Source organism: Neopsephotus bourkii, unplaced genomic scaffold, assembly GCF_033783945.1.
Source record: "Neopsephotus bourkii isolate Nb327-2 ecotype Australia unplaced genomic scaffold, CSIRO-AGI_Nbou_v1 NB_1655, whole genome shotgun sequence".
NCBI lineage: Eukaryota > Metazoa > Chordata > Aves > Psittaciformes > Psittacidae > Neopsephotus > Neopsephotus bourkii.
The window spans coordinates 5,387,203-5,412,452 of record NW_026902129.1 but is presented as its reverse complement, the minus strand read 5'-3'; the positions used below and the strand labels follow the sequence as shown (position 1 = coordinate 5,412,452).

The 25,250-nt window shown below is 40.0% G+C and overlaps 1 protein-coding gene across 1 annotated transcript in view; it reads right to left on the bottom strand.

Annotated features, from left to right (window-relative positions):
- CNTNAP2 (contactin associated protein 2) overlaps positions 1-25,250 on the bottom strand; it is a 1,027,100-nt gene that overhangs the window by 181,645 nt on the left and 820,205 nt on the right. Inside the window, exon 14 of the mRNA XM_061374850.1 lies at positions 2,074-2,230. Coding sequence (XP_061230834.1) covers positions 2,074-2,230 — 157 coding nt within the window. The remainder of the gene's footprint in view (positions 1-2,073; positions 2,231-25,250) is intronic.

Below are 25,250 nucleotides of genomic sequence, written 5' to 3'. Positions count from 1 at the left end.
TTTGTATTTTTCGTACTTCATTCTTGTGGATGACATTGAACTGGGAGAAGTGGCTGATATGCCAGAGGGTTGGGCTGCCATGCAGAGGGACCTTGACAAGATGGAGAAATGGGCTTGCAGAGTATCATGAAGTTCAACAGAGAGAAGTGTGAAGTCTTGCAGATGGGGAAAAACAACCCCATGCTTCAGAACATGCTTGGGGCTGGGAAGCAACTTGGCAGAAAAGGTCCTGGGAGTCCTGCTGGGTGCCAGGTTGAACATGAGCCAGCAACGTGCCCTTGTGGCCACGGTGGCTAATGGTATCCTGGGCTGCCTTAGGCAAAGTGTTGCCAGCAGTTTAAGGGAGGAGATCCTGTCCCTCTGATCAGCACTGGTGAAGCCACACAGGAGTACTGTGGCCAGTTCTGAGCCCACCAGTACAAGAGAGAAATGAAATTACTAGAGCCCAATGAACAGCCACGAGGATAATTCAAGGACTGGAGCATCTCTCCTATGAAGAAAGGCTGAGAGAGCTTAGACTATTCAGCCTGGAGAAGAGAAGGCTTAGGGGGATCTCATCAATGTTTCTACATACCTGAAGGGCGGGTGCAAAGAGAGAGAACAGCCACGTTCTTTTCAGTGGTGCCCAGTACCGGAGACAAGGGGCACAAACTCAAACACAGGAGTTTGTTTTTTTTTCTGAACCCCAAGAAATACTTCTTTATTATGGGGTTGACCAAGCACTGGCACAGGTTGCCCAGGGAAGCTGCAGAGTCTCCATCCTTGGAGATATTCTGGAGCTGTATAGACCTGGTCCTGGGCAACTGTCTGTAGGTGGACCTCCTTGAGCAGGTGGTTTGGACTAGATGAACTCTGAGGTCCCTTCCAAACTGTTCTGTCATTCCCTACACTTTTTGGTTTTCCTTTTAAATCCCTTGCATACTATTGAAGTACTGTAGCTCTATGTTACTAGCTGTATGAATTTCTCAATTGACACAAAATGAACCAGTATTGATTCAATTACTAACAGGTTGGTATTAATGGGAAGAGTTCACACAGTATGGTTCCAGGTGGCCACTGAACATTGCATACCCTGTAAAATACGATGCTGCCCCTCATGAAGAGACACAAACAGTTAAAGCTTATACAGGAAGCGTTTTAAGAGCACAGAGAGGGTCTCACACAAAATGGTGACGAGGCTTTACACAGTAGGTTCATTGTTATGAGGAATATCAGAGACGCAGCTTTGATTCTCTTTTCTGCCTGAACGGATTTAAATGCCCATCAATTAACCTCACAGCAGACTGCCCCTGTTACCAGGCTGTAAAATACTCTGGGGTAGGGCTTCCTCACTCCCTCTGTTAAAATTGTTCTACCTGGGATGAATCAATAACTATTAGAGAAGAAACCAGAACCAATTCTCACTGTCTGGTCCCAAAAGGGCTATAGGTATGTATTCTCAACCAACAAGGCCGATGAATATTTAATTATCTCATCCAAAGTGCAATAGCTTTCTCTGGAATACAGAGCCTCATTCCATAATATCCTCTAAGCCTAAGTAGATTTAAAATAGATGTTAGGAAAAAACGCCTACTATGAGGCTGGTGAGGTGCTGGCACAGGGTGTTCAGAGAAGCTGTGGCTCCCCCATCCCTGGCAGTGTTCAAGACCAGGTTGGACGGGGCTTGGAGCAACCTGATCTAGTGGAAGGTGTTCCTGCCTGTGGCAGAGGGTTGGAACTATATGAACTTTAAGGTCCCTTCCAACCCAAACTATTCTGATTCAATGATGGAGACAAAGTTGCATGGGCAACCAAAATACTGACCTTTTCTACTGGGACTTGACTTTCCAATTGTAGCATTTTTTTCTACAGCTCAGTTGACTTGAAAACATAAATATATTCCTTATATTTGACAGCCACAGATACTGTGAATGAAACTGAAATGATACTTTGCAGGAGGGATCACATTTTGCCCTTGTTCTTTGTCAAGAAAGGAAATATGCAAACAAAAGACATTCAAAATAATGGCAGTGTTCTAAAGTTAAGAGAGATTCTGGTCATTCTCACCCTTGGTGAGAATGGTAAGCCACTCACCATTGCTTATAGTCAGCATCGCAGTTGCAGTAGTACTTGGGATCTGTACAGTTGCGTTCAATGCCGCAGGCACATTTTTGAATGCCAGGTCCTGATCCACCCCAGTAGTAGTGCTTCTCATTGGCTTTGCCAACCCACCAGGTATATGGATTCCCTTCTGCAAGGAATGAAAATGCAAGGTTATGTATCAATGAGGTAGAGCTTCACACAATGCACTATTTAGGCTCAGATGTTTAATATGCAGATGTTACCAGCATGTAACTGGACAAGCCTTACCGCACTTCTGGCAAACAAATTCAGTCATTGATACTGAGCAATTCAACGGACCTATCCAGGTAAACAAACCACATTCTCCATTCTGTATTCATGCAATTTATAAGGATTGAAATTAATGAAGTATTTTTTATCTTGTATGCTCTTTGTTTAGCTTTTTAATTGTTCTCAGTTTAGATAATGAAAATATGTGGGCAGGTTTCCATAATTCTTTTCAATTACTTTCAAATTCATACAGTAAGCTATCAGATGGATTATTCAATAGCAGACCACAAATGCTGCACAGAAAGGTGCATTCATTTTCTTTTTTTCTCTCTCCCTTTTTTAGTAACAGCTTTTAATTGAAAATTAATCCCTCTTCACTTGGAAACAAACATGTTCATCATGCTCTCTCCAGCTGGTCCAAAGGAATGCATGAAGAGATATCTTAAGGTCCTTTCCAACCCTAATCAGTCTATGATTCTATGATTACCAAACTCCAAAAGCATGTTAACCCTTTCAAAAAAATGTGTGTGCATGTGTATTTATATATATAGAGAGAGACAGATACATCGATAGACAGAATTTAATACTTGAGCAAACGTGATCTGAACTTTGATATAATTATATTTCTTGGCACTGGGTCTGTATCATAGTTATTTTCATATACCGGCCCAAGTTTATTTCTAATGCTTCTGGACTAACTAAGCCTCTTATGTGGAAATAAACAAACAAATCCCCCCTATTTCTGATTTGGAAAATCACCCAGACTGGAAGGTTTCTTTTGATTCCTCCAGTTGAGCAAGACACTTAAGTCTGAGCTTAACTTCAAACCCATGTGAATAACTCAATCAATCTCAATGTACTTATCTCAGTGATTTTTCACATTTAGAAAACGTGATTGAACTCAGCCTATAAACATGTTTCTTTAAAATGTCTTCTACCCCTCATGTAATTGCTGCCAGTATTTCCGATGCCAGTGTTTCCTCATAAAATCAAATGAAGCTATTTGCATGGAATATAATAAATCTTACGAGTAAAATCTTACATAACAGCTATTCTACTTTTCATTATCTCCTGATTGAGCATCCTGCACATCTCCAGAAAACAACATCCATAATCCTAAAAATAGCCATTTCATTATAAGATTTCATCATCTAGACCATATATCTATTTAACCCAGACATATGTCGACAGTAACTCACACAAAACTCCAAAGTAAATTCCAGAGATGGAGACACATGTTAAAAGCCACCAAACCTCAAAAGGGGACAGCTCACTGAAAACACTTGTGTTCAATGCTTTTGAGTTGTTAAACATCATATAAAGTAACACTATTGAAAATACAACAGCGTGAAAACTTTGTGATGGCTGAAGGTTTTACGAGCTGTTCCTCTGCTGCACAGTATGATATTCAGCTGTAGTGCTAATGCAATGGGTATGGTACTAGTATGACTTGATTCTGGACCCTAAACTGGTCATATTAGCTTCTGATTATCATTGAACTAAGTGCTGCAAGTCAGAAGAGCGTGCCAGGTGAATGCTGCAGCAGCACTGCCAACCTGCAGTACAATCCATCTGGTATGAGAATACATAGCCCTGGCTTCTTAAAGATTATTTAATAAGCATGTAAAGTGTAAATTCTACAGTGAATGAATGACAGATACAGGATTCAACTACAGCATTAATGATATCTGAAGCTCCTACTGTATAATTCTTCTCATTTTGAAGTTACCTTTCCTTATAGGATCATATTTTGAGTCAGGACGTAGCTATTTTTTGTTGTTGTCGTTGACTGACTGTTTTTCCCCAAGCTTCTGTGGACAAACACCATCATAAGAAGAAGTAACAGGAGAGAAAATTTCTGCCTCCCTTGGGATTTTGATCAGAATCAAGTCTTGATGCAGAAGTGCTCTTTTGTGCAAAAACTATCTCTCCTTTGAGTGCTGCTGCAAGAAGTTTGTGTGTACTGAATTATGACCAGGATGCCTTTCCATGACCCTTCTTGAAAAAAAGCTACTTGCAAGCTGTTGCGTGTTTATTACTCAGTCACTTAGCAGAAAAGTAATGATGGTATCCAACTAAGATGTGGATACCAGAAAAATGGACAACAGATATCCAGCTTTCAGGAGGTTCATTAAGCTTACAGACTAAGTTAATAGCCATGGTGTGACAACGGTCTTCTAAGGGCAAAATGGCTTATTTTAATGAAGCATGTGGGCATATAAGTATGGCTGGAACATCAGATTCAATCCATATTTTTAATGATTCGGATCTCTCTCACACAAAAAAACCCACCCTATCACGTTTACATTCAATACAGTTAACAGTGGTTGCAACGGCTTTGCAGTGCTGGACTTCAGTTAAAATTAATGCAAAATGCGAGTTCTGGTTTGAGTCTATGTGCAGTGTTAGCCCATTACATTTGCAGTTATTCAGTCAAAGTATGTGAAGAACCTGGTCATAAGTGTCTTCTATCCAGAACTGCTCCGCCTCTACAGAACATTCAGGAGAAAGGACTATGGGAATATTTTTGTAGTCTCACAGATCTCTTAGTGTCATAAAAAAGTGATTCCTTTTTCATCTCCTAAATGTATCTTTGTGTGAACCATTTCATTTAATGTAAAAACATACCCAGCCAAAGTTAATGTAGCATGAACAGAACTCTTAACAGTCAATAATATATTTATTTCTAACGTAGGTGAACAGTCTCAAAATGTCTAACTTTAAAAAGCACACTTTATATTCTACCAAACACTTAATAAAACCAATTAGTTTTATTATTTTTAAATGCAACTAATTAAAAAGGCATTACTTTCACCCTTTTAGGGCTGTTATTTCAAAACTGCTCAGCACAAATATCTGAAGCCACAATACCATGAGAACTCAGATTAGGGAGCTGAATAAAGTGGGCAGATTCTCTGTGACACCCTGCATTCAGGAAACCCCATTCACAATAGAGCCGTCAGAGGGCTGATGATGTATTTCATATTTGTAAACTACCTGGAGAAGCTAAATGCTTCTCTTTCATTCACCATCTCCTCCCCATAGAAACTTCCTCCAACCTCTTCATTCTTCCTTCAGTAAAAGACAGCACTTCTTGCAAGATGGATCTGCAAAGCCTGGGTGACTCCCATGGCTACTGAAGGACGACTGCAAATGTGTTGCTTCTGCTGAAAGGGAGGAGGCTGTTCTCTGCTCCAGCAGTTACTCTTATGCACCCTTTATAACTTCTGGAAACAAGGGAGCAACAGTGGTGACTATCCAAGGCTCTTCCCTTGGCTCTCTGTCCCAGTTCTTTCCCATTTTCAGCACGTTACTTTGGAAATAGCAACACAAATTGATATTGCTATGAACACAGCCCATCTCACCTGACAGGGGCAATGGGAGCCACTATTTAGAGACAAGAGCTGAGTTTTGCTGCTACTTGTGGTTGATTTGTTTTTGCACTCTCCCATCATCCATTCAGCGCATTAAGCATGCTAGACAGAGGGCATATTTATGCCCATTCCTGTTAGTGGCTGTTTATAGATCCACTGCCCAGGAATTTGCCTAATTTCTTTCTCAGCCTGTATATTCTATCAGCATCTGCAGTCTCTTGTGGTGAATCAAAGCAAGCTACAACCTGCTCTGGATAAGGATTACCCTGCTTCAGCCTGTCAGGAAGTTTTCCTGACCTCTTTCTGGGCCTTAAAATCAAAGAGAATGGTTTATAAAGAAAGGCCAGGAACACTTGCAAACTGAAGCCAGAACCTCTGGAAAAAAGACTGGTGAAAATTGCTCACTGGGGATGCTGCCTAACTTTAATGACTACATTCAGCTGCTCCCCTGCAAGTACATAGGTGATAATTTACTGGACTGCACAGCTTTGAATTGAACTCTTTATTTGGCTGTTGTTTCGTAAATGGGACCATTCCAGTCATCCATTAGTATTACAGATTCCAGAATAAATACTAAGAAATGTCCACAACGATCACACTAGGTGCATAACTATAATTTTCAGGAAAGATTCTTTTGTTCATTTATTTGTTAATGGAACAGCTTAAACCATCACAGGTTGAATTAATTGCTCAGTTCTTTCTATCAGTAGAATAGGCCCCAAGATATCTTTCACAAAGGTACTACAATTTTGGGAGCCTAAATTAATCACAGGTGAAATGAAATGAAAGCTATTTCCCAAGGATAATACACACTGATGAAATTAAAGACAACACTTCAAAAAAAGTCATTCTGCACATGTGGAAAGGCAGGTATAATTCTTCATTTTTTGGAATGAAATATATTCCTAACACGTGTATTTTGCATTAAGCTATACTATAACATACAGTACCTTCAGTCTCACAGAAGGGTAACTTGATTTCATGGTTCATTAAAGCCTGTGCAGGAATTCTATCTGATACTGCATTGAAGAAACAGGCACTGAAAGAATAATTTTGTCACTGTTTGAAAAGTTCAGCATGCTAATACGGCTGTGCGCTTCATGGCTTTCACCTTGCTGCTTATTGCCACCTCTTTTCCTTATACCATCAGCAGTACGTATTCCATTCAGGTCAAATCATTTTTATGAACATTGCGAGCCATTTTTCTCAGCTTTTAGGACTCAGTATTTGGAAAAAGTAAGTAAATGTGGCTTGATGTCACTCATGCATTAAGTACATCCACACATTCCACTTCAGGATTCTTAAAATTGAGGGTGTCAAAGGTGGGTAGGCTTTGTTGACTTTGTTTGTTTGGTGCTGTGACAGTGTGTTCCACCCTCTCCCCTTCCTCCCCTTTATTTCCTGTAACCCTACTCATGTGGTAACGGCCAGTGGTGGTTGTAATGGATGAGGCTAGCTGTGATGGCTGCACCAACTCAAAGTGGATTCAGGGGAGACAGATAACAACACAACAGCAAAGGGCTAACCTGAGGAATGTGCCCCTGTAACTATATTGCTGGGTAAAGTCCTACTCAAGCCAAGTCTGAAGAAAGGAAGACCTGCAGTCAGTATGCAAATATGACTGAGAATCGGTTTTCTTACTCCATAAATAGTGGACAGCCTAAGGTCTGTTGAGCTCTCCTGCATGGCAGCAGGCTGCATGCCACGATCTCCCCTTGAGTAGGGATGCTTCTCAAGTTTGAGAGATTCCTCATCATGTCAGACACTTGGTAAGTGAATTGGGAATAAGCGCACTGAAACTTTGAAATCTTAGCTAAGTGATACAAAGGACTGATTGTGCACATTTTGCCTCATCCCTGGAAGTATTCAAAGGTCAGGCTGGAAGGGGCTTTGAGCAACCTGGTCTAGTGAAATGTGTCATTGTCCGTGGCAGTGGGGTGGAACTAGATGATCTCTAAGGTCCCTTTCCAAATCCTTCTACAATTCTATGATATAATCCTTTAGACATAAATCACTGACCAAGTCTGGACTGAGCTGCACCTAAACTCTCAGAAAGGAGCTTAGAATGCAAGGGTGTCCTTTCAGAATCTCATAACAGGAGGGCCTCCCTGAAGAGAAACCCTGTCCCCTATGCAGTAAATAATCAAGTGTGTGTCACCATCGTATCTCATTAAATCACTGTCACATCTACCACTGAACTTTGTTAAATCACGGCTTCATATCAATAAACATATTGCTACTTCTCTCTTGTGACTTCAGTGTGTCACTCCATCTGTGACATGATGGTTTTGTTTTGCTCATCTTTATTATTATGTACATGCTTAGAACCAATCTGAAGCTGATTAGACACTGCAGGTTTGCGATCCCCTGCCTCATGTCTTGGCAGTGCCCACCTCGACTGAACCTTCAGCTGCTGAGAGTTTTGAGACAACAGCAGAAACTCCTACCTGAAGATGCTCAACTGCAGAGCAGACTCTGCTCCTGTTTGCACCCCAGGTGGGCTGTGAACAAGCTGTGTCAGGTTAACTGATCACCTGGATGGCTGAACTATTTGGAACTGAGGGAACAGAGCTGAGAGAAGAGTCTGGCTGGTGGGTCATGTTTCCAGATTTCCATTAAAGTACCTATGCAGACAGTGACTTCTTAAATGAACCTTCTAAGATAAAATGACAATTAACATGTAATATCTATATGTGACAGCATTGAGACTGGTTTTCTTTTGATTAATATTTTCCTGGGTTTCAATTTTTTTCAGTAATGCTTCTTGCCCTTTCTCATGGTTTAGTCCCCTCTACTGTGCTGGGCAATATATACACACGAATTGCATAGGACTCCGTAAAGTAAAGTAAATTCTTATGTTGTTATTGTAAGTTCATTAACTGATAAATCCTTTTTCTTTGTATTCAACTAAGAAAGGTATAATAAGCAGTGCTTAATATTTATGAAAAGAGTTGCATCATTGGTTATTCTACTAATGACTGAGAGTTAGATTAGTCAAACCCCTCACAGCAACATAAATGGTGAATCTGAGCACCTTGGAGAACTGGGGCAGAAAACAGAGATTCAAAACCAAACCAACAAAAGGAAAACAGAGGAAAAGAACCCTGGGCCACTTCAGAAAACTGGAACAACCTAATTTAGAGCTGCTTGTGAGTTGAATGGAAATGCGACCTTTGGTTTGGTAAACCTTTATTAATGACAACTTCCATACTGTAGGTGTTTGCGTCTGTTTTAGTTCTTTTGTCATGGTGCTAGTATCCAATAAACTTTTTATTCTTTCACTATGACCAGCCTGGGGCATTCATTTTCCTTATAAATGCACTGAGCTGGCTGGTATATTTGTCAGTACCATTTATTTGCAAAAAAATATGTGAACTTTGTGAAAATTCACGATTTAAAGTCTGCTCAGAAAGAGAACCCTGAAATACAGAATTTCTCAGCTTCTTTTTTTAATGTGAGAATTGATATAATTTGATGTCGAAGTTCATGGCCAAGTCATTTTAATGCAACAGTACCTAGAAAGAGGTGAGGTTTTTTCCTTTTTAAGATACTCAGAACTATGGCATACTTCAAAAGTAATCTACAAATGAAAATAGTTTAGATTTTAACAGAAAATGAAGATAAATATTGGAAGATGCTGTAGCCTTCCAGTATCTGAAGAAGGCTACAAGGATGCTGGAAAAGGACTCTTTGTTAGGGACTGTAGCGATAGGGCAAGAGGTGATGGGTTTAAACGTCAACAGGTAAAGGTCAGGTTAGATATAAAGAAGTTCTTTACTGTGAGGGTGATGAAGTCCTGGCAAAGATTGTCCAGAGAAGTGGTAAATGCTCCATCCCTGGCAGTGTTCAGGACCAGGCTGGACAGAACCTTGGGTGACATGGTCTAGTGTGATGCTTCCCTGCCCATGGCAGTGGGTTGGAACTGGATTATCTTAAGGTCTTTTCCAACCCAAACCATTCTTTGATTTGATTATTCTGTGAAAAGCATATAAAATACTGCTGATGATTTTACCTGGAAACATTCAAAAGATAATTTTCAATTAAGCAGGGTTTAGTTGAGATCTATTGAACTATTTGCAACATATAGTGGGGCCTACCCTTTTCTGCCCAAATCTCAACAAAGATAATATCACACACCCGATTCACTCTTTTCTTAAGAGCACCTAGGAATTAATACCTGTCCTTTTCTTCCACAGCCACGAAGCAGTGCCTTTTGCAGGGGAGGCAAGGATAGCCATCATCCATAACATAAACTAGAAGAACTTCCATGACTTTCAGTATCAGGAGGTAGAAATGAGATATTTAGATGCCTAGCCAGGAGCCCTGGTTCTCCTACATATCATTGGAAGAGAAGACTCCTGTGATCAGTCCTCACTGTATCTCTTGGGCTTCAATTATGTGTTGCTACATAAATACTGGCCTGGGAATGGCCTAAATTTTCTAATCTATGTTCAGTAAAGACAAGAAAACACTTCGAGTATTTGAGACACAAAATTACTGCCTGCTTGCTAGTGCTCACGCCTCACACTCATGGCAGTGATGGCCACTCCCATGTTCTTCAGTGCATAAAAGTGTTCTCTTGTGCTGGTATATTTGCCTGATAATTTTTTTCAGGGAACATATTTAATATAAGTATGTATAAGAAATAGATATAATATTAGACATATACATTAAATATATAATTTCAAAATATAAAGCAGCAAACACAGAATCATATCCTAGATACTAAACACTTGGTTAAAGCATCTTTTCACTAAGGCAACAGCGATACTCCTGGTTATTGAGTCTGTAACTTTGTTTTACTATGACAACTGCTTCTTAAACTTGCATAGCCTGGATCCACAATAATCTAAGCAAAGATGACTTTTCTTTCAGAATTAGCAACCTATAAAAAAGATCAGGAGGGAGAACTGTCATACTGCTGTCCAATGGCACCTTATGAAAAAGGCTGCCTGACAGCTTTATTTTGCCATTGGAGTGATTTACTCTTCACCCCAGCTCATGAAAAGCTAGTACAGTACAAATGATTTTTTCCCTTGTCAAGACTCGTATTCCAAGCTGCAGCACTACTAACCAAGCCTGACTTGTTATTTTTCTTGGAATCAAGTCTCAGCAGTGAGATTTAGCTGGGGAAAGTGGCTGTCAAATGTCCTTGTATGCTACTATTTGCTGGGTTTTAATGTGAATTCATTATGAAATCACCACAGTCCCAACTGTCCTTAACAACCCTGTGTGCCAGACTTGCTGGTATTGCAATTAATTGTATGCTGTAAATTCACTGGATCATTTAAGGCCAAAGAACAGTGCCTTTGCTTAATGCAATGCTAGGGGGAAAAGGAAAACTAAGCACTTTTATACCCAAAAAAGGTCATTTAAGGGATAAAAATGACATATGCAAGTATTCTACAAAAAGATTTCACTACAGTTTTTACTACCTGTGCTGAAACAATGGGCTTACAGCGTTTATTCTGAGAGGAAGACATACAGGACATCTAAATTACAGTTAGAAAGTGTAACTGCATTATAAATAGGCTTTTTACAGCTAGCACTACCCCAGGAACCTCAGGTGCCAGCAACAGCAAAGCAGAGAAAGTCCTGACATGAGCTTACAACTAGCTCTGAAGATTGCCCAGCCATGTCATGACAAAATGCACATTTCTATGTCATGGTCTTGCAAAGAATTGGCTAACAATAAATCACAGGACCCCATGATTTTGCTAACGGGGGAAATGTCTTTTTGTGATCAGTTGATAAACTTCTCTCTACCCAGTTTTGATGGGCAGGTAATCAGCATCCACACATACGCATTAGCACAGACACTTTGCAGGTTAATGCACCCAAACCCCCTGATTTACTTATTTCTTAAAAAGGGCATAAAAAAAGCCCAGAAACTCAGAGATGCTACTTCAATAAAGGGATACATTTGAAAGTTTTCTGTAGCTACAGCTTGATTTTACAGCAGAGAATATTTCAGAAATTGTGGTTATTAGCACAACAATGACAGCTCTTACAAATGGTATGCTTTATAGGGGACTGTAACATCAAACTCAAATTATTATAGCAGACTGAGTAGAAAAAGAGGGTTGTTTAAGCTGGCATTCAATACATTATGTGGTGACAGGGCAAAGGCAAAAATAACTGTTGTGAAAGGTTATCAGTCAATGATACTAATATCACAGAATTGCATGCTGTGATCACGTATTTAAATGAACTCCCTTGCTAGTAATATATCATGAAGACAATCAAAACATTCTTTAAATAAATTTAAGATCACTAAAGAATTCTTGGGATCTTGCTTCACACACCCACATAGGAGTGTCTTTAACCTTTACAGAGAAGAAAACAGATAATATTCTTACGTGTACCTACATCATCCAGCAAAGCGTGTCTTGCTGGTCCATTTCATCTGATTTGCAGTAATAACAGCCTACACAGAACTAAATATGACACCTCCTTAAGAGTTGCTGCTATTATTTTGCTAACAAATGAACTAAAACTAACAAGATCCCAAGGTAAATTAAGCTACACTTTGGGTGAGCTGAAGTGATGGAAGCTCTGCAAGAGGCCTTTCCTCAGAGGTGCCATACCTCTCTCAAGCATTTCTCCTTTCAAACTGCTGCTCCCTGCTGCCAAGCACAACCCAGCAGCAGTTTAAGTTGAAAGCAAAAAGCCATTATAAGAGCCATAAGGACTTCAGGCTTCTCTCTACCCATGAGAACTTAATATCTGGCACTTCATATGGAACATGGACCGCAGCACAATTGGAAATTGGTTTCGGGAAGCACAAGGGTTTTCTTTTGTCAATGAGGCTGCTGCAGCAGCTGCTGCTGCTGTCGATTTTCTTTCCCTGCTGACTCTTGAGGAGCCTCAAAGCAATCAGTTTTACTTCTTCCTTTCCATTGTGCCCCTACTGCTGTATTGAGAGCCATCACTTAGAATCACAGAATAGTTAGGGCTGGAAAGAGCCTTAAGATCATCCAGCTCCAAGCCCCCTGCCATGGGCAGGGACACCTCACACTAAATCATGTCACCCAAGGCTCTGTCCAACCCAGCCTTGAACACCACCGGGGGTGGAGCACTTCTTGATAATAACACTGATATTCCTATGCTATCTCAGAAAATGTGTCTCTTTTTTCCCCAGTTACACAACATGCATGCACATTTTGAAGCCACAACTCCCAGTAACATATGAATACAGACATTAACCTGTTTGCATGGTAGCCACACTGCTCCCAAACCACCCACCATCCCAAATCTGGAAGGTATCTGATCCTTTGGAATAAAAACAACACAAACCATGTATTACCATTACTTGTAATGTGTTGTGTTCCATACAACAGCAATGGATTTCAAATGAGGACAAAACGACCCAATGAGCCTCAGCACTACAGCATAGAGCAGGCTGACTATGGAGCATATTCAAATTGAAATAAAGGCAGCTACACTACACAAAAACTATTGTTCTGGGACCAATAAAGATTAAAGCCAGAGGTCCAAAACCAAGCCATCTGTTAAGCAAGGGCTATGTGAGACAAAAAAGGAATGTGTAAAAGAATAATGTTCCCAAAAAGCTCTCCCATCAGAACGCGTTTTTATTCTTTTCACGTTTCTACAGTCCAAACCCTTTCATTTCACAAGGCTTTGCTGTTTTGAGATTAACCTATAAATTGGTACAGACTATTATAGCCTCTGATTAACAATCAGAGAAACATAGGAATAACCTTTAAAGGGTGTATTTAGTACACACAGACTTCAGAAATTGTATGAGACATCAGTAATGATGCTGTTGCTACAGAGAACTCTCAACAAGTTCAAATTCCAGTGTAAAAGGGGACAAGCAAGAAAGTGGGGTATTGATTTCAGATGGGGGATGTTTTAATCTGGAGAAAACTGCATCCAATTTTGGGGTATGAAACAAAAATAATGAGAACCCTTTTTCAGCTGATCGTTTGTCAGACTTGATGATGGGCTTGTGTGTTTTGCTATTTAGATGATTTCTCTTCTAGGACAGGTTGGGTCTCATGGCTACTGTAGGAAGCATGTCTGTATTGATTTCTGGGAAGCTAACACACATATTGATTGTGACTGACAACTGGAAAGGTCAGGTGATGTGTTCTACATTGTCAGGCTACTTACCTCCTACAGTCTGAGCTCAGGGCACTCTTTCTCCTCACCCAACATTGTTTCATCAGTCCACTTAAGCACATTAATTCTCACACATGGGTTTCAGATTTCTCCATGGGAAAATAGAAATTGGCTAATGATGCACTTTATTGAAGACCTAATAAGATATTATGATAATCTCTTATTCTATGAGTTGAAATGGCATTTCTTAACTATCATTATATACTCACAGGGCAGAGGAATTACACTGATGAAGTGTACGGAGCACTAGTTGCGATATTAACAGTAGAAACAGCACTCCAATTTCACTAGCTAATGCAAAACTTGAGTTTAAAATCCTACATTACTCTACTGACACAAAGAATGATTTCCCCTGCTCCGTGTGATAAGAGTTTAAGTCTCACGCTTGAGATACAATCACATATTGGTGAAGATAACATCATCAGTTTTCCCCTTGGTCAAGTCTTTGGACTCCTTTTCCTCCAGCATGTGGTTTTCTTTTTGTCAGGAAGTTTACCTCGCTGCCTGCAAGGCTGGCTTGCTAAGACAGCTCCTTGAGAAGCCTCATCTGAGTCTGAGTCATCTCCAGGAAAAGCTAGAGGAAGCTTCAGCAGGGGCTTCCTCACAGCTCTGTCAGGAAGCATCAATGGGGGCTGCTCTATCCTTTAAGGATGATGCTCTCCAGCGTGTTCCCACCAGAGCAACACTGCAGCTTCACTGCAGCCATGCAGCTCTCTAATGAGACCCAAGGCTAACGGACTGCATTCCTGGCCTGACCTTGGATCTGCCTTGTCACTGTGGTGACTTGCCTAATAATTGCTGGTCTTGTTTGAACCTGGTAATTGACTTCATAACCTCAGCACAAGCAAACCATGCTTTGCTATCGTAATTTTATCACTGTCCAGGGAGCATACATGCTCCAAAATCATACACTGCTGCCAAGCCAGGCAGCTGCATAAAGCCCTCACCTCAGTTTCATCCCTGGCAGTGTTCAAGGCCAGGCTGGACAGGGCTTGGAGCAACTTGGTCTAGTGGAAGATGTCCTTGCCCATAGCAAGGGTGGGGTGGGGTGTTGGAACCAGATGATCTTTAAGGTCTCTTACAACCCAAACCATCCTATGACTCTATGAATTTGGTTTTGTGAAATAATAGTTTTAAAAGAAATGCACAGATTATTGTGCTGTAGTATTTTCTCTAATAAGCAGCAAAGAAATTTACTCTCTGCCTTAATCTTTCAATATGGCATTTACTTTTGGTGTAGAGGTGGTCTTAAAATGAACCTTTTGACTTTAGTTAGTGAGCAACAGGACCAATACTTGCCACTGCGGAAAGGAAGCATAGCAGGTGAAATCAAGAGTTTCTTTTTGGAGAAAGGGCAGGAGTAGAATACACACATGCACAGTGTACGCCTTATAAAAGAGAGCAGAATTATTTGTCTCTGCAAACCCTATAGCCAGCCATTCACAACAGGCTTTCTGCAAATGGAACTTTGAGACATTTCAGATGAGGCACTAGTTCCCTCCATGCTTCAAGGGAGATGACACAAATACCTGCACAATGAATTATGGGGTGTTTCTGACATCTGATGAGTTCCATCAGACTGAACAAATCTCTGCGTCACTGAAGCATTCAAGATCTTGCAAAAGATCAAGCTCTTTGGAGGAGACAGTATTTTCTTCTCTGTGCTACAATGTAGAACTCCAGATGGAATATGCATTTTTCCATACACTTCATGTCCAGTAAACTGGTCAAATCTAGCAGCTAAAGCACTACACTGTTATTTATAAAAATAGCTGGAAATAGAGCTTTTAATTAAGGGACACAATGAGTGAAACATGAAAGTAGCATCTGCATATTGAACTAGTAAATATACAGTCTCCTGAATGGCAGTTAAGTGACAATTAATACATGGATTATTGTTCCATTATTGTCTGCTGGACAGTTATTGCCCTCAGTGCTTTGTTCACACACTTCAGGATTCACACAAGTTATTGTTATTACAGTTGTCACCAACTGCTATGATTCAACTGTTAACAGAGCTGCAATGGACTCACACTAAGCTTGAAACAAATTAAAACATGGTCAAAATATAATTAAGATCCTTGTGGCTTTAGGCATGTTGGAGAACAAGCTGATGGCTAGGTAGTTGATAAAACCGAGCATTCCTTCAAAACTTTGTCAAAAAAAGTCTGTATTTTCTTTATGCATTTTACATCTGACTTCCAAATAACCATTTTTTCCCACTACTTTTTATCTGCCTTATCTCACTTTTACCTCTTTTTTTTTTTTTCCCCACCTGTAAAGTAAGGGATTTTTTAACCAGAGACAGACAGATAGAGATGAGGAGTAAAGAGAAAGGTGATACATAAAATGAAGGGAGTCTCAAATTGTCATAGCTCTCTGCTTATCTATTTAGGAACCCTGACACGATGGTGAAATCAAAAGCATAAATTAATGCCATAACAAAAGGACATCCCTGTGCCTTATTTTATGCATGGAGTATTGCAACATTCAGAAATGAAGTAGACAAAACAAGAATCCAAAATGGACTGCTGACAACTCAATGGATTCAAATATGTAGGTGTGTGAAGATGTTGTATACATGTATACATAAATGCACACATACCACATATACATGTACATGCACATAGTGATATGTATGTAGATGCGTATGTGTATGCAGACACATATGCATCATTCTGATTTATCTCACTTTATCAGTTAACATGGGGTCTTTGCTACTACACAAGAAATCTTTCTCATTCTGGTGATTCTAAACTGCACCAGAGCACGTGTCTTGCCTGTTGTGGCAGTCTCCCAGTGACCAGTCCAATAGCTGACAGCACAGTGGATGGCATTTCAGCTACAATGTTCAGTATGAGCAACAGAAGAGTAAAACAACCTTCTGAAAACTTGTCTCACCATGTCTCCACCAACCCAGCTCAGTGGCCATCTGAAGCACTTGCACGACAGAGGAGAGAAATGCTTGTACTTCAGTGAGTTCATTTTAACTCCTTTCACAAAGCTGCCCAAAAGAACTGAAAATCAATACATGAAAGCTCTGCAGTAGGTATTATGACTTCAGTCTCCAATTTTAATAACAGTAGCAATGAGGAAACACAAAAAGCTCTTGAATAATTCCCAGGCTTCTCAAACTGAGCACTTGCTGTTGTGCACTGAGCCCCAGTATGATGTGATTTTAATTCTGGTGCTCAGAAGGGCACAATACTTGGATAGACTTCTTTCACACATGCACTGAGTTGGCCACCACCTGAGCAAATCCTGTAACTTAACTGATTTAAAACTCCACTACAAATTAAGCTTCAGAAAGCCACAAAATAACATGCCTCTCCTACATATGGCTGAGTAGGGATGGATGCAAAGCACAAATACAGGCCAGAAAACTTGTTTCTTCAGGCAAAGCTGGAAGAGCCAGGAGGACCACAAGTGGAATCTGAGTCAACAATGCCATGAGAAAGACAAAACACCCTATACATGGGTACAAGCAAGAGTTTTCAAGAGAGATGTAATAATTCTTTCTGTTTTCAACATTTGGACACTTCATTATAATAAAAGCATTAAACCTAACAACTAGCAAAAGGAGACAGAGGTGAAAGGAGATGGGGGAGGGGGGGATAGCAATGTGGATAATCGGAGATATGGAAAACACAACGTACACAGAAGACCTAACTGTGTGTCAGTATTTAGCTTAAGGAAGAACAGATTAAGGGACACAGTAACAGTTTTTGCTTGCAAAACAGAACTCTGCAAAGGCCAGGAGAGAGCAGTCTGTACTGCATCCATGCAGTCGGCAGGCAAAGAATTAAACTGAAGCAAGGAAAATGCAGATGAGACCCCACTGAAAGTATCCTGATGATAAAGAAGACAGGGCCTGGGGGGGCTGTGGAGCCCCCATGTCAGTAGTGAGCTCTAATATCAGGTCAGAAAAATATCTGTCAGGAAAGAAAAAGGAGCAACTATCACACAAGGAAATGGATGAGCTCTTAAAGGTCTTTCCAGTATTACTGCTTGGTACTTTATTACCACACTGTAGCATGACACAAAGTGGGGAAAACACATCATTCATTAAACTAGTGAAATTCTTTTCTGCTTCATTTTTCTTGCTTAAATAACTCCTGACTGACTGATAACAAACAGAAGTATGTTGATTTGAATAACAGATGTCAACTTTTGCTTACCACAAATAAAGTTTTCCAACTGGGATCTAAATCCAGATCTCACCACATAATCTCTCAGTTCAGCTGTGTTACAGGCTTGAAACATATCCAGAGCTGTCTATTCTTGAGGCTTCTATCCCTTCTTGCAAAGTTAAAGACATGGAAGCTCATTTGTGGCTTTGCTTTCTTTGCTAACTGACATTTGATACTACTTACTACCATTCTACTCCTGATTCACTGTTGATGGATGGGTCATCTTTTACCAAAAGCAGTCATACTAAATACCAGCATCATGACAGAGCTGCATATGTAACGACACCTTGTCTCTGCACTGCTTAACATGCTGCCATGAGGCAGGCAAAACTTTTCAGTCATGGGAAATAAGGTTTTGGCATAAAACCTGTTTCCTGACTCCTGCTACATTAGGGAGTAAGAGTATCTGCGTCATGCACTTAGCTCCTTCTCTTTCATCCATTGGTAAATTGGTGGAAAACGTGACCAGAATACAAGAAGTAGTAACTGACTTAATATGAACATCTGAGCCAGTGAGGGTCATGAGAACAATATCCAAGACTGTGCTCAAGCATGGTCAGCATTCACTGGGGATAGCATCATCATGCCAGGGCCTAGCCTGGCCACACAGTGATCCCAACACTTTTGTAATGGGAATCCTATTCAGCAGGGAGAACTAGAGGCTATCTGATCAATGCACCTTCCCCCACCCCATGAAAAAGCCCTCAAACTCAAAGCTCTAAGAGTCCTATTTAGAATTCAGAGAAAAGAGACCAGTTTCTCAATTAATGCATTATGTATGTGTTAAATGGCACACAAACTATTACATTTCTAGCATCTCATTTAGGTTTTGGTAGTTTTAAACCCTATTCCTTCTAGAAAAGGTTCAATAAACATAAACACACATATTCAAAATATGCATTATTACTATTGCCTTGGGGTCTAGCATCTATAATGCTGAGTCTCTCCTAACTACCGCTGAAATTACAGCAAGACTAAAGCCCACAGCTGTGCTGTGAGCTTTGATTTAGCAAGTGCTAAGGCAGAGACTTAGAGATGACAGACGACTTCTCACTGCCCTGATGAGCTCAGAAGCTGGTGTCAACTGTCCTTACAAAATGGGAATGTGGCTGGGCAAAAGTGACTGAAGTGATTTTGCCTGTATTTCTTGTTCTGTGATGAGCTGCTCTGTGGAATTCCTTAGTTTTGTTACTTAGACAATGTAGCACAGAATAAGCTGTAGTTCATAACTTTTCGGGAGACTGGACCATATGACCAACCCAAACCACCCTTGAGTCACAGAATCCCAGACTGGTTTGGGCTGGGACCTTAAAGGTCATGCAGTTGCAATACCCTGCCACAGGCAGGGACACCTTCCACTAGAGCAGGTTGCTCCAAGCCCCGTCCAGACTGGCCTTGAACACTGCCAGGGATGGGACAGCCACAGCTTCTCGGGGAAACCTGTGTCAGCGCCTCAGCACCCTCACAGTGTAATGGTAACAGCAGAACTGACCTTACATATTTTCTTGAATCACTGCAATCCTTCTTGCTGTAAACTCTTCCTTGTATATCCTGTGCCATTTACCATTATTGGTTTGTAATTACTGAATGACATAGTCAGAATAGTATCGCTTGCTGTTTGTTTCATTTCTATATGTCTATCATTCCTAAAATATTGTATTCTACTTCACCAAATACAGACCATTCAGGTATACTCTTTCTGCAGAAATTCCTATACCACCACCTTCTCTTACTACTTGATTACCAAATACAGTTACTACATTTCTGAACATGGCACAGTTTAAGAATCCCTCTTCCCTTAAGTCTTCCTCCTCAGTATTTTCAAGTTACTAATTCATGATGGCCATTGCTGTGTTTAAGTCTTAACAGAACAAAACCCACTACAATTTCAGGTTTTGTAACATATATTAAAATTAAATGATGTTGATCAGAATGACATGAGCATGCAGTTAGCTGTGCCCTCAGGATAAAAACCTTTCCAAACAGCCAATGACCACGCCATAGAGAGATTATACAGGCACTGGGTACAAGAATAAAATCCACATTGCTTTGCCCTCAACAAAACAAAACCGAACAATGGCAGGAATGGATCACAGGTTCTAGTCGTAACATATGACCTGTAAAAATGTTAAAAACCACCATCCAACCATCTCTGATGTTCCAAATTCTGAATTTCATATTCATGGAGGGAAATATTATATAACCCAGTTTGTGGTCAGAGTGCCGAATGCTTTGGAGAATGCATTTTCCTACACTACTTCTGTGCACTGGGTGCATGCATACTACTCTAGTCTTTACACCAGATTTTTCTTTTACCTTGTTCTTGGTCTTATCCAAACCCTATTCTGGGTAAGCTGCACTTACTCTCAGGGGCATTGCACAAGACAGCTGCAGAGGGGTGAATTTCACCATCATGATACATTAGTTTTTCATTATGAGTTCCTGCCCTGTCATAAAAGGGCAGCAAAAGTAGACAAAATGCAGGTCCAAAATGAGAGGTAAGTCCGCAGACACTTGTATGATGCATTTATTTCTTTATGCCTCCAGTTCTCTGTTCACGAGGTGGGCACTGTATCAGTCACTGTGCAGAATGACTGAATACACAACAGCTCCAAAGGCTTTAGAGTTCTTTTTGACCATAAGACAATTAATACAGAAAATTCAAAGGGTTGCTAATTGAATATGCAAATGCTTTTTGAGGCAGAAGTTAGTGTACACTATTCTCATAACATGCACAATTTTGTTTGAAATGTCTATGGGCTGTCTGCTGGTATGAAGATAATCTTTTCTCTCTGGTATTTAGGAGAAATAGAAATTATTTGCTTCATTTGTAACGGAATGGTTTAAAACTGAGTGGATGAACATCTCTTGTTTTGTAAAACTTTGCTAACTTCTTTTTTCCCCACTTGTTTTATTGTCTTGCTTCTTAAAATATGTACAAAGTGTATTATTCTCTTTTCCCCCTTTTCAGTTCAGTAATTCCATCTGGCATTTTCAGTAATCACTCTAGCATTTCCAGTAAAAAATGGACTCTTGCAATGCTTTGATCCATGGATATTCGTAAGTATCAACATATATTGTCCATAAGTGAATTGTTTTCTGGTAATTTACATTTCAGTCACTGCAAAGATTTCACTGTGCTTGTGTCCAGCCTGGATGCTGAGATGTGGGTAAAATGACCCAGATTCTGATAGATTCTTACCCCAGCATTAATGTGGAATAATCTTGCAGAAGATCCAAATGCAACTGAAGTGCAGCCTCTTCTCAGATAATTTTATGACAGAACTCTGTCAAGAAGGAAATGCTCCTGAAAGAGCAATAAACCTTGAGGGAGGAATAATAAAATCTCTAGATATGACACATGCCATTAGGTCTTTCCTTTGTGTTGATCAAGTTTGGTTTCAAAATATTATTGCGAGTACTACTGAAATTACTGTCAAATGCAAAATATTATTGCAATGTTTCCACTTTATAAGCACAGTTGAACCACTGATGAACTCATTTCTTCTTTTTCTGGGGCTAATTTTTTCCCAGTGCTACAGAATGCCTTCAAATTTTTTCATCAAGTGGTTACAATTCCTCCTTCTCTCTTTTATTATTGGTTGCCATTGCTTTAATTAGTATCATGCTGTTCTTTCCACTTACAGGATTTTTTTTCCTTTCACTAAACTCTGCCAGGAGTCTCACTTTTCTCTATACATCTGCTATTAGAAGTATTATCAGGCTTATATGCAATTTGTCATGCCTAGCGCAGTCTCATTTTCAATCATGTGGTTCATTTCTCTTTAGCAACACTAAAACTTTGCTACTCATCAGCAAGTGTTGAAGAGGGCTCAAGTCTCCAAAAGAGCTGAGGTACTACAAGTTTTATGAAACCCAAGCAGAAGAAGGATACAAACTTATGCCAGTATTGGGGGGGGTAATAGGCCATAATGGATGGCTTCTACTGGATATCAGCAGATGCTTGGCAGCGTATTAATACTACTGTGCTTGACTCTAGATTTTTAGATTTATCACAGGAAACAGAGAGAGGAGGTAGACCTATACTAGACAAATAATATATGACACAATCCAGTCCCTTAATTCTAGTGTTCACAGAATTGTCTGTTAACTGCTATTCATCTATTGTTGACTCATTCGTCACTTTTTGGAAATCAGACTGTAAAATCCTGACTAACATTTCACCTAACATGCCTTTCCTGAAGGACACAAGGGCTACTTGGACAGCATGGCACTAAGCTGAGGGTGGGAGAGGCAACTGTGCAATTTTTAATCTTTAGGTACTGACTGATGAGACAGAAGCAGACTGTGATGGGAAGACAAATAAATGGAGCCCTAGGTGGACCTAAGACTGATGAGGAAGAAATCACCAGGAGCATTGTACTTTATCTAGAGAAGGGCTTGAGATGCTGATGGTCATTGTGAGTCTCTCTAATGCAACACCAACCTTGGGATGCAGAGGAACACTGAAAAATTCAAAGGAAGGTAAGCATAGACAGTATGAAGTTCTCTTTGTTAATTATATTATCAACAAAGCTTTTCCGCATTAGTTAATTTGGATTGCTAGACTGTTAAAACATTAATTTTACTAACTACACATCCATGCCTGCATGTATGAGAAGGGTTCCCTTTTGCCCCCAACAGGAGCACGATGAATGCTTTGAGTGCAACATCTAGCTCTCGGAGTAATTTGCTGCGCTCATGAAGGTGCCAGGCTCACTTACTGTGTGCTGCAACCTGAGGTGGGGTGCATAGGCACTGCCCATTTTATACCCTTCACTTTGTCTTGACTGCTAAATGATATTTCATGCAGGGAGAAAAGTTGTCCTAATTATGACAGACTTCTTGAGCAACAGTCCTTTGCCTGTAGCTAGCTAACTTTTCCATGTCTGCCCTTCAACAAGGAGACCACAGACATGCACCTGAAACCAAAGTCATTACTCAGTGAAGTTTTCTACCCCTTCTAGATCAAATGCCAAATCTTTACCCCATTTTTTATGTTATTTTTTCAATATTCTTCTTTAATTACAACTGTTACCATTTCCTTAACATAAAATTATTACTTTCATTCTAGCAGCTGGCTTTGTGTGCTCTGTGATCTACTGATGAACTGTTTTTTCCACTTTGTTCCCCTTTTTACCTTCTTATCCACACATGGCTGGCCCTTTTACCATTTTATTTTTAAAGAAGACTGATTTAGTTTCAACATGTTTTCTTTTGATTTAACCTTCCTCTTTCCATTCACCTCTACCTTTCCTCCCCATCTAACCTCCATCCATTTCTATCTTACTTTTCAAAGAAGACTGTGTGATCAAACTGCAACTTTTCATCTTCTGCTATTTCTGATGTGCTATTTAATAGCCTTATTTCCTTTCAGGAAACCTACAATCTGATGTATAACTTGTCTTCCAATATACTGTATACACTTTAAATTTCCATGAGGTCATTTCTCCAGGAGGAATTATTAAAATACTTGCTTATTTTCAGTGCCATCCAACTGTCCTCCTGGACATTTGATGGGACCCACCAGAGCAGCAAGGTTAGTGAATGGCAGAAGATTTTTCTCAGTATGAAAGAACCTTGTCAGATTAAACATACATAATTTATAAGAACGATTTTCTTTGTTGCTCAGAGCTAACAATTTCATGCATCTACAAACTTTGCATTCCTACATTATCAGAATACGCATTTGAGATACAGGAGTGATTAAAGCTCGAATAACAATTTGTCTTAAACAAAGATGTTTATATGCACAGCCGGTGGCAGATTCATGAATCACTAAATACGCTAGACAGGCACAGTGGATACAACGACCTAAATTTTCTTAAGAGTCAGATAAAGAGTATGATTTCATCCTGGAATAGGCAAGGTTCCTAGGATTAGGATGCACAGACCAAACCGGGAAAGGAAATAATGTGGAAGAGCATTTTCTGCAGATATCACTGCCAAAGAAGCCTAACTTTTAATATCCTCTAGCAATGAAAATGGTGATTTGTTTTGGGAAACTTCTATCTTTTCATCATATGGAGTTTCAGTTGCACTAAATGGTACAGTAATATCCTGATTTACACTGGCCCAGGAAGGCGAAATTACTGTCTCAGTCTATGGAGAGCTGTTAGTAAGGAACCATTCTGTGGATAGCTAACTTATTTCTTGTTAACAGTAAAGGGTTTCTACCTCCCCAGAAATAAGGGATATCATAACTGGTCCCAGCAGACAGATATCAGAGTAAAAGCAAGTGTAGGAGCGATGCCTCCTACTTGATGTTGTATTTCAAAGCCTGTAATTAAACCATTTTAACGTGTGGGTTTTTAAAGCTGAAATTACATCACATCAACATCCGACCTTCCCGAGACCCAGCTTCCTAAACATCTTCTTCTCATGCTATTTCTCTTTCTTCCACATGAAACTATGGCATGTTTTGAGCCAGAAACCAACAGGACTCACACTCTTTCCCTCCGTCTGAAGTGTTTTCTCCTGCAACCCAGTAGAGAGTCTAGAGATTATTTCAGTTTTAAAACAGGGTTTCTTTAGAAGGGAAAAGGAATGGAATGGGAAGGGTATGTTTATATTTACTCACTCTTCCTCGTGCATTTTTAGCTGGTAAGATTCTATTTGGGTTCAAATATTTGTGCTTAAAGTAATATATAAGGAAAATGCTAGGGTTTTCGTAATATGCTAAGCTGTAACAGACCTAAACGCCTACGATCCTACTGTGACATGCTCAAATATGTCTGGGGAAGATGATGCAACCCCCCCGTCCCTTATTTTATACTGTCCGCACAAATGCAATCGTTGCTTCTGGCCACAAAACCACCCAGGAAGGGCCATAAGGCTGAGCCACAGCAGGAGGTTTTAAACCACGACAGCTTTTACACACACCACTGTATAACAATATGAAGCCTGTATTCATGCTACTAACAAAAAAAAACCTGCTAAACTCACCACATTTTTTTAAAAGTACTGAATAAATACATTGCAGGAATGGATGAAGGGACCATGGTTGAAGGGAATGTTGTGCAGTTATCCTTTGTGATGTGTTCATACTTGGAGGAACCTACAGCCAAATTAGTACTTGCCCCCGCTTTTTATCATCTCTGTCCCCTTGTGATTATGTCTTGAATTCACTATTTTTTGGTTGACATCTGGTCCTGGACCTGCTCAATCCAACACTAAAACTATGCTAAGTACTTAGGGGGACTTCAGCCTG